Below are 14,494 nucleotides of genomic sequence, written 5' to 3' on the forward strand. Positions count from 1 at the left end.
CAAACATGGTAAGTATTGCGGGAGAAAGAAAAAGTGAACAAGATGAGATGCCTCTACAAGAGTGCAGTTAGCAGAAGTCAAGGTCATGGCACATCGGGAAGGTGAGATCTGAGCAAAGACTTGAAGGAACAGAGAAGGGAAAACATGTTGTACCAGGGAGAAAGTTTCAGGCAAGGGCAACAGTTAATGTTAATGTGAAGGCATGCCAGATAATGAGAGAGACAGGGTAGAAGTTGTTGCTTATTACTGGATGAGTTTTTGCTTTGTTTGAAATAGAAAGACATTGGACAAAGTTTTGAGCAGAATCAGATTCACATTACTCATAGAGCCCTCTGGATGGTGTGCCACCCCGTCATCCTGTAGGGAAAGGTAGAAATATGACAGCCTCCCATGTGATTTTTTATAGAAACCAAACAAGACACTCAGGTGATAGCCGTGGAAGAGTAAGCCATCATGCAGTGCTGGAAATACCTTAAATCCAGAGCAAGCTTTACACTATGAGGATATTTGAGTCCGCTCTTGCTTGCAAGCTTTCATGTTGTCCCACTGTCCTCTTTCCTTTCCCAGCATTTGAGTGATGACCCTTCAGTGTTTGATTGATCAGGCAGGCAGTGAGGGTTTTTGAGAAAACAGTAAAAATAACATCATGGATGTTTCCAGCTTGCATGCATGTTACCTTTAATCTGATAACTCTTTTATCTTATCTTACTGTGTATCCATCCCGACCTTTGCATCTGTTTAACATAGACTTTGAATTGAGGGATTTAACATCCGACAAACTTGAGTTATCTCAGATTGCTCAAACTTGCCTCAGATTAACCTGCTTAACAAGAAAGTAGGAAGCGTATTCTCTCCCACTCCTCTGAAATAGCAAAGTTTTGCTCAGTATTTCAATCTGCACATTGCTTTCCTCTGACTTGAGTGCCATATGTTAAGTTTATTTTTAAACCTTGCATAAGAGCAGGGAGGTTGTGCTCCTTTCTTATAAAATATTAATGTTGTGGTGGCAGTCAGGCAGGTTAGTTTGAATTCATATCTGTGAACTAAAAAATGAGAATTAAATCCTTAATAATAAATATAATATCCTGAAGGAGTGTAGGATGAGAGAGAGTTGCTAAAGAGAACTCTAATCTTTTAAGCTTGGGTCAAAAAGAAAGAGCTGTCATCACCTGAGTTGAAGGTCAAAGTTGGAACTAGCTTAGGAGAATAAGGAGGGTATCAGTAATTCAGTTATAAATATACTAAATTTGCATTTAAGATATCTTTAGATATCTACATGGAGTTAAGATTAGTCAGTTCATGTATGAGTTCGGGGGAGTCCCAGACAGATGCCTCAAGTCCTGTGCTGAAGAAACACAGCCCTTGAAAGTGTCTTTCCTCTTGTACCTTGGTGTTGTTAAGTAATTTTTTTACTTAATACATCATAGCAACATCAGATGCCTAAAATACAGTCTATAATATATAATTATTAGTCACTATAACGAACATTGTCTCAGAGCTTTACAATGAAGATTAATTTGAAATGACATCAACACACATAAAAATGTCAGTCATTGAACAAGATAAATCCTGTGAGTAATCACGAGAGGAATGACAACCACAGAAACAACAATAACTAAATTCTTGAGTACTGACAGTGTGTCATGCACAGTTCTTTTAGATAATTGACTCATTAAATGTGCTCAACCATTCTGTGAATAAATGAAATAGCTACTTTTATGGCTACATTTAAATAGCAAGTGAGAATATTATATCTAATATATTTCCTCCTGTTTCTCCAAAAGGAAAAAAAAATAGAAAATACTGGACCAAGACTTTTGAAAGAAGCCTAAAACTAGATATCAATAGAAAGTAACATTTTATCATGGCTAATGCAGCCGAAATGAAAGATACTCTGTACATAATCAGTGCTGAATAAAACAATCAGTGAATCCTCTGCTTTCAGCAATCACAGTGCCCCTGGCGGGGTTGTTATACTCACTTGGTGCTGTTCAAAGCCCTTCTGCTCTGTGCCTTTGTGCTATGCCCCTGATTTAAGTGAGAGATGGGAAATTCTTGCTACTGAATACTAACAAGGCAGTCAATGATCATCCCTTTTTCTCTCACTTCACTCTTTTCTCGCTCCCGTATCCCCACCCCGGTCCTTTGACCTTCTAATCAAATTTTGCGAATTCTGCTCGAGACTTACCTTTGGATACTGTACACCAGGTATATTAGTTTTAGTTACCACTGATATTACCTGGAATTCAGTACCAAAATATATGGTGGAACTCATTGAAACACAATAATCTCAGGTACTTTGGCTACACTCTTCTATGAGGTCCTTTGCAGTCAAGAGACATATTTTTTATTTAAGGAAGTTTCCGACTAACCTTTTTTTGTTGTACTTTTGAAAAATCATATGTATGAAGATCTCCACTTAATAATGCCGCTTTTTGCACCCCAGGTAATTCCTTCCCTAGTTCCATTTCCATATCTCATTTCTCAGTTCTGATTTTTCTATCCTTTAGAGGATTCACATTTTATGCATAGATCTCCTTAAGAATCCTATTAGATTTGGAGACATTAATATATCAACAAGTTTGTGAAATGCCATTTTGCATGTTTCTAAGTTCGACTGAGGAGGAAATTAACGTTTAAAATTTGTGATCTGATCTTTGGGTCCCAGTGGTTTATTACATTTGCTTTTTACAGCATCAAACCCACTCATGTGGCTTAATGAACCGGGAATTGGATTAAGATTCAAGAAAACGTAGGTACTTTTCTTCTGAACTCAGATTCATTAAATATAACTAAAGCTATTCGGAAACGGTTTGGGCTGCAATGTAAAATAGAGAATTTCTAACAAGGAGAGGTGTTCAGCAGCAGCTGTGTGGAGGGTATTCCTCCATCAAGTAGGGGCTTGACCTCCAAAGTTGCTTCCAGTTCCTGGCATCTGCAACTCATTTTCTGGGTCACTCCAAACAATTGACCTGCCTGTGCCTCACTTTCTTGTATGTAAAATAGCACTGACACCTATCCATTTCAGAGATATATTCTGGGTTTATTGAGCTATTAATAAGGCATATAACATACTTCACAAAAGAGGCTGTGTAAATAGCAAGGTCTATTATAGCTGAAGGAGAAGCCAGAGGAAATTCTAAGCATCCTCTGGAAACAGCGGGATCCATTTGTCTTCCATATGCTCCACCTGTTGCCTAGGTTATTCAATATGCATGCAAACCAGCATTTTTCTGTGTCACATCTGAGCACACAAAGAAGATATGCAGTCAAAGCAAGCATTCAGATATTCTCAAAAGTTACCTCTTTAGGCAAAGCCTTGTTCAAACTTACGTAAAATAAACAGGCTGTTCTCCAAAGCATTTCCGAATCAAAGGTGCTTTTCTAATTGCATTCCTCAGGGAAGGGCTGGGGAGGAGTCTTTTATGAGATTATTTTATATCTACAAGCTTCCTCTCTCTGTTTAGGAACACTTGAACTCAGGGAAAATTTAAGTGTACAGTAAACTCTTGTCTAGAGTCAGCATTTGTTATTATTTGACCATGTTTGCTTTAATGCCCAATCATTCTTTGCGTGGTAAAAATGACTGTAAGGTCAATAACAATAGTAGTAGGTAGTAGCATTGCTCAGCCATTTGAATGTAAGTCATAGACATTATGACTGTTTTAGCCCACAGATACCTCCCCTGTTACTACTGCAATATAATTATGAAATGTGGGAAATTTAAAAATGATGAAACAGTAGTGCTACCTAAATATATATGGAATCATATACTGCACGTCATTCCATCTTTGCTACTTGTGCTGGATCACTCATTGCATTTAGTGGTCAAATCATTCTAGTATTTTTGGTGCCGAACAGTTCAGCCTTCCTTTGTGACTCATAATATTGACCTTTTTTGAAAAGTCCAGACTAGATCAGTTTTATGGTAGAACCTTACCCACTTGAATTTGTCTGTGTTTCTCTTGACCTGCATTTCATTTTTGAAGCCCCTCCTCTCCAGTGGGCTGGAAAAACGGAAGCTTTCCAGCTTCACATGCACTGCTAACATTCTCTGCAATTGGAGTCCCAGTGGGGCTGGAGCAGGTCACTTCCTCAGGCTGGCAGAGAACACAGGAAAAAGAGCAGCAAAAGGAGGTGCTGCACCGCATTAATTTCCTTTCCCTGAAGTAATTATTTGTGTAACAAATAATGCCTTTAACTATTCAGTATGATGAAATGTAAATGATAGATGGATTGCTTGGAAAATCAAAATGCAAAAAGGAAAGCTTTCTCTAACTTTGGTCTCCCGGGAACAAAAACAGCTTTTGGAATTGTAAATTCTACATCATTTGTTAATGAAACCAGAATGACTTTTCTTAAGCAAACAATTGCTCCAGGAAAGCAAATGCGAAATTGTTGTTCCTCGTTCTTTGTTCTTCTCACAACTTGGGTCTGTAATGTTTAAATCTGTTGCTCCTTCCCTTTCCTAAGCCAATGTACCTGCATTCTGGCAAATGACAAGAGTAGGGCAATCATGACACCTTTTTCCTGAAGATAAATTTATTCCAATCAGAAACTGAATTGCTCCTGCCTTTCCGCTCTTCCTATTAAATCTACTTTCCTTTATGAAACAACTATGAGAAAGTCTGCTTACTTTTATTGGGAAGGGGAAGCACGCATGTGAATGGCCTCATATGTTTAATAAAATTCCCATATTTTGGGTTGGTTCAATGCTTCTTTGTCTATTTACTTACACAGTAATTTATTTGTAGAAAGCATCCGTCATTCAATTATTTATCTTGAAATCCAAAAACCAGGCAGTGACATTGATTTAGTGGAAAGAGCTCTACTTTAGTAACAGGAGCTAGACTTGACTTAAGCAGTGAATCTGCCATTTCTACCTCCATGACCTTGAGCAAGCTACACCACCTACAGGAGCCTCATCTCCTAATCTATTAAATAAAGTGGGGATTGATGCCCCAACCTCTTCATGAGAGTTACAGCAGGAAAACCCTCCATGGGCTGCAAGGACACAGGGATGTGTTTGATTTACAAGGCTTAGCACGGAGCTTGGGATCTAATGAACATGCTGGAAATATTTTTTCCTAAACATGAATGAATGAAATGAGAAAATGCACATAAACTTTAAATGCCAGGGGAGTATATGCAAATCCTCAGGACTGGAAGACCTTCTTCCAACTGACATTCCACTCAGCAAAGAACAAAAGAGCAGTTCATTGCAGCATATGAAATGCACTTTTAAAATATTTTTCCATTTTATTTAAAGGCCACATCGAGCTCTCATTTGTGGTCATGCTCAAGTTAAAAAAAAAAAATGTATGTGATTGTCAAGTAGGAAGCCTAGGGAAAAAAGAAAGGAAAATTCATCCCTGATTCTATATTTTCTCCATCTCATCAAATAATCCTAAATTGTATCTATTCCTCTGGAAGTGGCAACTTCTTTTCATAAGGCAGAATAGTGAAGTGGATACACTTGAGCATTATGGTCTCAAATTACAGTTTTGATCTGTGGCCCCTCCCAACTGTCTTTGTAACCCTGAGTAAGTTACCTCATTGTTCTGGGCTTTTGTTTATGCCCTTGAAATAATACAAATAATAACACTTGCTTCATAAAATTATTAAAAGGATCAACAAATATAATAAGTACCAAAAGTACAAATCTGTGTGCTTCTTTTGTTTTATTATGTTATGTTATGTTATGTTATGTTATGTTATGTTATGTTTTGTTTAGTACTCACTGGGGGTTTAGGATAAGAGAATTTGGAAGTAATAATACAAGTGCCTTGTTTTGGGTACCTGAAAGTCTTCAACCACATGAGTAATTTGAAAAGTACCAAGAGTTCACGAAGGCTATGATTCTAACAATTTCACTTTGTCTACAGAAATTAAAAGGATGATGGATGCCAAAACATGATATGGTTCTACAACAATCTCCACCTTGCCCCTGCCCTCTTGACTCTGAAAAGCAGGATCATAAATTTGTTGTACAATACTCAAGACTCAAACCTACTCATGGCATTAGAGAAACGCTTTTCATTTAAACAGCAAGGAACATAAGTTCTGGAGAGAAATAGTTAAATAAAATAAGAGAAGGAAAAAAAAGTCATCAAGTCTGAAAATAGCTGGTGTCCCTCTGACATCTTGCACCAGGGCATCATAATGGCCACCCCAACACTCCTAGTGCTTGTGATTCCTCATTGATTTCTTGACGCTGAAAAATCTTAATGGTACCACACTGGATACTTGAAAAAGTCAATTTTCCAATGTGATGGGAGCCCTTGAGTGAAACATAGCATCGTACAGTGCAGCAAACAGCAGTTAACATGATGGTAAATCAGATGGAGGTTTGTGTGGCTGTTTACCTTTACCCCTAATGCATTGCTATCAGGGAATGGAGCACCTCAATGGATCCATCGTTGTGGGAAAGCACACATTCCCTGCTAAGCTAGTCAACTGGGCCCACTTTTTAAGCATCAGTGGTCAATTTTTAAAGAAGTTTTTCTGCTTTTATGATGATAATCTCTAAAAGTTCATAGCGTTTTTAATCCAATAAGGATTTTACAGTTCAACTTTTAAGCATATTAGCAAGAAATACAGTGAGTCATTTACGAACAGATTAAATGTCCAGCACTGAAAGGTTATAATAAAGCAGCCCAACCATTTAGCTGCTAAACAGAATGCTGTGTATAAATACTTAATGATGAGCTTACAAAAGCCAACAATCCCAAGGAACTGTTGTATTCTTTTGGCTTTTTAAGAAAGCACCTTTAGAAACTTCAAGCAAATTTTTGCTTACCAAACTTTTGCTTGAAACCTGGAGAGGACGATTTCATTTTAAATAAATTCAAAATGCACTGGAGAAAATTGTGCTTCCTAGCCACACATACCTCCAAAGGGAAAATATCAGTATAATCCATTGCAGAAAGAGGAATGGAATGACAAATGGAAAGTCAATAGTGTAACCTTTAGGTAGGTGGCTGCTTGATACACTTTGGGAATGATATGCGTCTAACTGTAAATGGCGATAAACAATACAGATCAGTCCCTGTTGCATGATTGGTTGTCATTTTCTAGGTCTAATTCGTCTGCAAGAACTCATCAAAGCTCCCTCCAGATACAACATTAAAATCAAAATCCGCCAGCTGCCCTCTGGGAATAAAGATGCTAAGCCTTTACTCAAGGAGATGAAGAAGGGCAAGGAGTTCTATGTGATATTTGATTGTTCACATGAAACAGCAGCTGAAATCCTTAAACAGGTAAGAGGGTCGGGGAAGAAGTGGAAGTGTGGGGGAAATGTTATTTTCTTTTCCTTGAAAATGCCCCCCCCTTCTTTTTAGTGCAGCATGATAAACTGTAGCACTCACATTTAAGGCAAAAATCTGAAAATTGCTGAAGCCTTTCAATGAACTATGGGGCTTAGGTTAGTTTAGGTAAGTGTTTAGGTGTACATGTAGTATGATATCTATGGGGTCTACCAGCAGAGGAGAGGCATAATGTTTCAAGGTGATTTAAATATCTCCTTTTCTTATGCCTTTTGAAAAGAAGGAACTAGACATTGTTTACACAAGCCCGACTTTTCCTAAATACATCCTTCATGGCAAGAGCTCTTTTTTCAAAAAGGCAGGATTCCATATACAGTAAAAAGGAGGTACCAAAAAGAATCCTAGGAAAGATGTTTCTTTTTTCCAATGTGTCATAGACAATGAACTGCTATGCTTCAATCTCCACAGATAATGTGGGTGGAAACAGTCTATTAAAAAATCCTATGTAGACGAAAGAAGTTGGTAATGTTCAAAATAATCAGAGCAATATCAGAGTAGTAACTTCTGAAAACTTTGTCTTATTTTCAAGAAATAAAATTCAGAATTAGAAAATGTAGGGCATAGGGTGATTTTGCTTCCAGGATCTCTGGCTACGTCTGGAGAGATTTCCGGGGGTTACATTTGGGACTGGAATACTCTACTCACAACCTAAACAACAATGGATGTCTGGAAAGTCTGGTGAGAAGTTTAAGATAGAGTATGGAAAAAAACTGCATGGAATTTAACTTAGAGAACATCTAAGTAATATTTTTGTGGTCTGCTGGACATCTCTTTATATTTAACTAGTTACTGTCACATAAACCAATGTTCTTCTCTGAAAGAAGGGAAAACATTACATCCCTTAGTTTTGAAAGTCCAAGGTTGACATTCTGTTGACTGGAAATGGACAATCATTTTATACATAGAGAGTACATAGCCAAGATAATTGACCATATAGCTCTATTATCCACTGGACAATTACATGAAAATTTATTTTTAAAATCTGTTATAGTATGGGTAGAGCTTGAGTGTGTCTTTTAAAATTTCAAGTACTGTAAGCTTTCCCTTGTGGGGTGCTTTTGAGACAGTGGAAAATTTAAGAGGTAGCATCAAATGGAGAATGATTAGATGATTGGAAATGCCACCTCTGGGAAGGACTAACATAGTTCTCGTCAGACCTGACTATGTAGTTCCTACAACACTGAGCAAACTTGGTCTCAGAATCTACCTGGCTTTCTCCCTCAGTCTGATCTCTTCCCCCACATTTGTTATGATGGTGGCGTTACCTGCTGTGGATGTCATCACCAGTGGTCAAACAGGACTTCTCAGTCCTAGACAGGCAGGCCCCCAAACAGTAAGGTCTTTCCTCTTAAAATACGCCCACCTTGGGTTTCCTGTTGCAGCAACAGAAAAGCAAACACAGAGGCACAGAGTATTCAAAGCTGCAGTTAAAAGCAGTTCACTGCATCTGAACTTCCCATTTCACAAGAGGCAAAATGACTTTCTCAGTGTCACACATCCAGTGCTTTCTCTACCCATGACCCTCTGGTTAGGTTGAAGACCTTTTGTTATTTACTTCTGGATTATAACTGCAGTAAGAAATCTTTAGGTATTATAATCAACTCTTAGGAAAGAATGATGCCAACAAGTAAAGGATTTTAAAGGTAAATAAGTACAGCCAGCACATTCCTTTATCTTATAGCTTCATTTGAGAATTTTAAGACAGTTGATTAAAGTATGTAGCCAAGTGTGGATTAGTGCTGAGAAAAACAACCAGATTTTATGTGTGACCCAGAAAACGCACAGAAGCATCCCCTTCCAGGAGCCTGTTAACAGTGGGGGCTGGGGAAGTCTGTTGTATTCCAGAGAGTAATTTGCTAACATGAGTTCTCTTTGTTAGATACCCGTTGGATTCACCTGTCTCCCAGAAGGCAGGCATAGAGTGAGCAAGAGAAGTGCTTAGTGGGCATGCGGAAAGAGTCTAGACTTTCCCTTCTATTGTTATAAATGTGACTATAGCATTCCTTGGATAGAAGTGCTCTTTCCTAATATCTAGGAATTACAGAATTCAGAAGACAAAGCAAAAACAAAACCATTAGAGACGCTCACCCAAGAAACATCTGGTGCAGGTATGGAGAGTGGGATTAGTTCAGTTTTTCATTTGTATTTATACAAACATTTTTCTCTTTGCCCTCTGTCAAATGTTTCACTCTATGCTTATGTTTTTGAAATATTTCAGTGGTGAGGTCATCTGTGAGGATAATGAAACAGACAAGACAGACTGCTTGTCTAGGGTTTGTTTTAGATGGAGAAGCTATAGGTAGTTTGAGAGAGAGAGGGATTCAGGAGTTTGCATCAGGAGACCCCTATTGTATCAAATGTGAAATTGTAATTGCTCTTGTAGTCACTGCAGAAGTCACACCCAACTTGTCTTAAGGGGGCTTCATTTGCACTTCCAGAGGTTGATGTGCTTGGAAAAAGATATTGTGCATTTTTAAGATTTTTATCCTGGCAACACCCTGCAGGAAGAGTCAGAGAACTTGTCTGCAACTGTGCCCTCAATGTGTCAGAGAGAGAAAAGATAGAGAAAGATAGGGAAAGGAAGGAAAGGGAAGGCAAAGCAAAGAGGGCGACTTACCTCATGGACTAGGGGTCTTAGCAGATGGAGTAAGGTAGCTGGCACCGCGCACTATCACAGCATCACTCTCAAGCAACCCCAACTTCCATCAGCTCACTTCAGAATGGAAAAGACTGAAGTTCACACAGTGTATCGGTCACTTTTCTTTACTTGGGACAAAACACCTGACATACATAACTTTTAAAAGCTTCACTTTGGCTCACAATTTTGGAAATTTCAGTCCATAGTCACCTTGTTTCGAGACAGAAATGATGGTAGAATGGCATGGTGCAGGAAAGCTGCTTACCTTGTAGCATCCGGGGAGCAAACAGATAAGGGAAGACGTAAAGACAGAGGGGGGCTGGGGACAATAATTATAACCCTCTGGGATCTACTTCAGCCAGGCCCTACCTCTGTATAGTCTATTAAGCTTTGAAACTATCGCTGCACTAGTCCAGTGATTCAAAAAGTTCTGCTTCTGAACACATGAGCCTCGCATAGGACAGTCTTGATTCAAGCCTATCGTGTAGATTAAGTGGCCCTTCCTTCTGTGGAGCCGTACTGATCTCATAGCCCAGGGTCTCACTTTGTCAAGAAGTATCCTTGATCAGAAGGGGTACCCACTCTAAAAGATGCCACCACTGTAAAGGATGCCACCAGAAAAGTCTGGAAGAGGATGGTCTCCATTGGATGAGGTTGATATTAATGGCTTTTATATTTTGTGTATAAAATCACTCCTGAAAATATTTTCTCTGCCAGGTCATCTTGGCTTTCTCTTCATGCACATTTCCTGTCACTGACCTCCACTTTCAACACTTTTTCCCACTTTTTAATGATGCTTGAGAAAAGAAGAAATTAAATGCACTTTAAAGGACATATTTGACATTTATCTAAAAGCAAAAAAAAAAATGGAGAAAAAGTCTGTACTTACTCTTGGGCATGCTAATCACTTCGGCAAAGTAATTATTTCCATTCACATTGAACAAGTGCTATATGATGAGAATCTGAAAAGTTATTTCCCAAAAATTAGTTTGAAATTCAAATGTCAAGATTTGATTAGGCTGCAGAGAAGCAGAGCTGTCATATGAACAAACTGTCTTCGTGCATTTTGGTAGATGGAGAGTTGTCCTGGCAACCAGCAGGTCCCAAGGTCCCTTTTTAAATCTCATGCTCCCTGCAGCCTGTTTCAATGCTCTGCTGTCCTTCACCTGCGTTTGGTGTGGAAGGTCCCTCTTCCTCAGGTCCACATCCTCCTGGTCCCATCATTCTGCCCATCAGCCAAACAGTGTGATTCACAGTGAGTTCTGCTCCATGATGGCAGTGACTAACAAGAGATGAGCTTAAAGCATGCATCGGAGAACAGTAAAACCCTACATAGCAGACTCACAACTTGCGCTTAGCATAGCGCTGGGTGTTACGAAACCATCCCTTCCCACTGACATGATAACCCGTGATGTATTTGAATGTTGAAGTTCAGATTAAACAATAACTTAAGCTACTATGTACTGACTGGCTCTTAATACAAAACCTAATACAATACTCATATGACTTGAGGCTGCCTCTCGCTTTCTCTGTGGCCATCTGAGCCATGTCCAGTCTCGGCTGCTTCACTTTAGGGGTGTCCCGTCTACCTGGCCATGCAGCACAGCTCCTGCACCTGCAGTTGCCAAGCCAGAACCTCACTCTACCCCAAAGTTGGCCTCAGCTAAATCTTTGCATTTGTCTCTTGAGAGAAAGAAAAGGAGCACATTTTTTACTTACAAAGTCTCCAAACTCTACTTAGTTTTTTAATAATTATGTCTATAACTAAGACAGATTGCCTTATTCAATGGCAGGCTCTAAGAAGATAGCGCTTTCTCTGTCTTTTCTCCTAATCCTTACCAGCTCCTGTGCTACATTATCTGATACTTTGTGCATGTTCCACATAACTCTGCCAGGTGAATAAGTGCTGGAGGCTTTTAATAAATAATCTCCAAAGCCACTTGCTTTCCATCCTACTCCATATGCTGTAGTTTCATTTGTGCCAAGCATATCTGGGCAAGTTGCTCTTCAGTACCTCTGTTGTCTCAAAAGAAAAATTTCACTCAGCCCTGAAGTCCTATAGTACTAAGAAGTTATAATCCATTTCAGGCCATAATGGCACACCTGGAAACAAATTTGGCTCTTTGGAGAGCTGCATAGTCACTTTCAAATCCTACAGTAGGATTGACCAGGCGAATCACCACTCTAGCACGGTAGCCTGCATGCTAATGGTTCTCTTGGGGACTGTAGGGACCCCGTGGTGCTCCATCCAATAGGGGAGCGGCATTGGGGTTCGGCCAATTTTCTAAGCTGGAAAGCAGCCAGTGGATGAGCATGAACACACTATTTCTCACTCAGGGCCCCTGATACATGTACAAATGCATCAGATGGGGGTCTTTTAAATCCTCACAACATTTGAAGCAGCAAATATTAAGTGAGAATTGAGTCACTAGTCTCCATAACACATTTATATAAACATATTTTGTAAAATTATACTGCACTTTCTCCTGTCAACATTTGCATGCTCTTACTTTTATTTTTACATTTTTCTTTTGTTCTCTTTCACTTAATGTAGAAACAAGGCCAGGAGAAAATGTATTTTTTAATGCCTGGTTTCCTTTGGGTAGGAAACATAATGGCAATACTGATAAATCAAATAATTTTGTGTATTGATTCTTGTGTCACGTGAGCTGTGCCTTCTGGCTGTATTGAGAGCAAACTGAGGTGACTGAGAGTGTCACTCCATTGTTCCACCGGACAGAGAACTCATCAGTCTTCATCTCCCAGGATAGGAAACACCAAGACAAACACTGTTACATTTTGTGTGCTAAGAGGTTGCTAATCTGTGTGCAATACATCAGATCTTTAATTCTGTCATTTTAATTGTTCCTGTGTAAAATAAGCCAGATATCTGATTCAATTTTTTTATTTTAAAGAGATTAAGACAAAAGAGGACAGAACAGGGCAGATCAGAACAGAACAATGTAAGCAACACAGTACTTCACCACAAGACGACCCAATATTAACAGTAGCTACCGTAATGTCTCTTTCTTTGAAATAGTTGAGCACACCTTCACATACAATAGTATCAAACATTACAAAATAGTATAAAACCTTTCAAGAGAAGAACTGATGGCTGCTTTTTATGGAACATATGCCACATGCCAAGCACTGTGCTGAATGGGTTAATCACATGTGTAATTAGTAAGAGAAAATTCTGTACCCAAGAGACTGTAAAAACACAGAAAGATTTTATGGCATTACCAAATCACACAGCTGGTAAATAGCAGCAGTGAGATTTAAAGCTTATCTCAGGATTTTAAAAGAAAAATATATCCTATTCTAATATTGCTATGCACAAGACACCCATTCCTGTAGTAGTTGACCCTAAAAGACTCTTCCATTAGATCTGTATTTCCTGCATGCAGTTATGTTGTTTTATTCTCAAACATTCAACTATACCCGGCTTTACTTAAGGTCTGCAGAAATGCTGTGTAGTAGGTCAGTAACCCCATGTCCAAGTAGAGAATATGACAACGATACACAAGAAAATTTTGTTCTTTTAGTCTTTATTTGTTGAGCATTAATTAAAGATGACTGTCTTAGCCACTTTCTCACTGCTGGGACAAAATGCTCAAGAACCACAACTTAAAGGAGAAGTGGTTTCTTTTGGCTTGTGGTCTTTAGAGGATGGGGTCCGTAAGGAGTTAGCTCCAAAGTAGGAAGCTCTGGGGGAGGGGTCCAGTAGAGAGTATCAGAGGGTCCAGTCAGGAAGATGTACTCTTCCAGGTCTCTAACCTGGGAACCGCCTCTTCCAACTAGACCCCACCTCCCAGTAATAAGTTTAATAATGAGTTCAGTACATTAATCCACTGATGAATATGGCTGTCATGATCTAATCACCTTCTAAAATCCCAACCTCTGAACACATGAGTTTTCTGGGGAACATTCTTGACCAAAACCATAACAGTGACAGAAACACAAGGGTGAAAACATAACACCAAATCTCCAAATTTCTGTCCCCTAAAAGCAAAAAGAGACCATGAAAATGAATCTTATAAGAACATAGCTAATCACTGTCCTGAAACTGTGAAATTACTTTCTAAACTAGTAAGAGATTGAGAGTAGAATCTTAGGCTGAAGGCTGAGAGATCCAGTTGCAAATTCTACCTTTTGCCTAAACCTAATAACTACTGTTGGTATATAGTGTGCATTTGACTAGAACGTTCCTTTTTATCTACTGAAAATATCCCATGTTTCAGGTCAGAAAAATGAGACTCTAGCTCACATTGTTAATGCCAGTGCTAAAATTTGAAACCAAGACTGTGATGCCCTAATTGCCCGAGTGGCTCAGATCCTCTGAATTCTACTGTGAGCAGGTCTGCTGATTCTTCTTCAACTGAGTCACCTCAACTGTAAATAGGACTATTGGATTCAAATCTTACCAGGAACCCCTTCAGCTTTGAGCTCTCCTTACTAGTGTCTAGATATAAAGAGCTTATATTTTGCCTTGTGCTTAGTTCATCACCAAAGAAATAGGGAATTAATTAAG

The 14,494-nt window shown here is 39.0% G+C and overlaps 1 protein-coding gene across 5 annotated transcripts in view; it reads left to right on the forward strand.

Annotated features, from left to right (window-relative positions):
• Nucleotides 1-14,494, forward strand: part of Grik1 (glutamate ionotropic receptor kainate type subunit 1) — a 378,892-nt gene that overhangs the window by 247,652 nt on the left and 116,746 nt on the right. For all 5 annotated transcript variants that reach the window (XR_010048588.1, XM_063252525.1, XM_063252527.1 and 2 more), the window contains exon 4: nucleotides 7,078-7,259. Coding sequence is in view for 4 of the 5 variants with exons in the window: in XM_063252525.1 (XP_063108595.1) it covers nucleotides 7,078-7,259 (182 nt within the window). In the remaining variant the exon portion in view is untranslated. The remainder of the gene's footprint in view (nucleotides 1-7,077; nucleotides 7,260-14,494) is intronic.

The sequence above is a fragment of the Cavia porcellus genome, unplaced genomic scaffold, assembly GCF_034190915.1.
Source record: "Cavia porcellus strain 051 isolate PalLab524CR breed Dunkin Hartley unplaced genomic scaffold, mCavPor4.1 scaffold_7, whole genome shotgun sequence".
NCBI classification, from domain to species: Eukaryota; Metazoa; Chordata; class Mammalia; order Rodentia; family Caviidae; genus Cavia; species Cavia porcellus.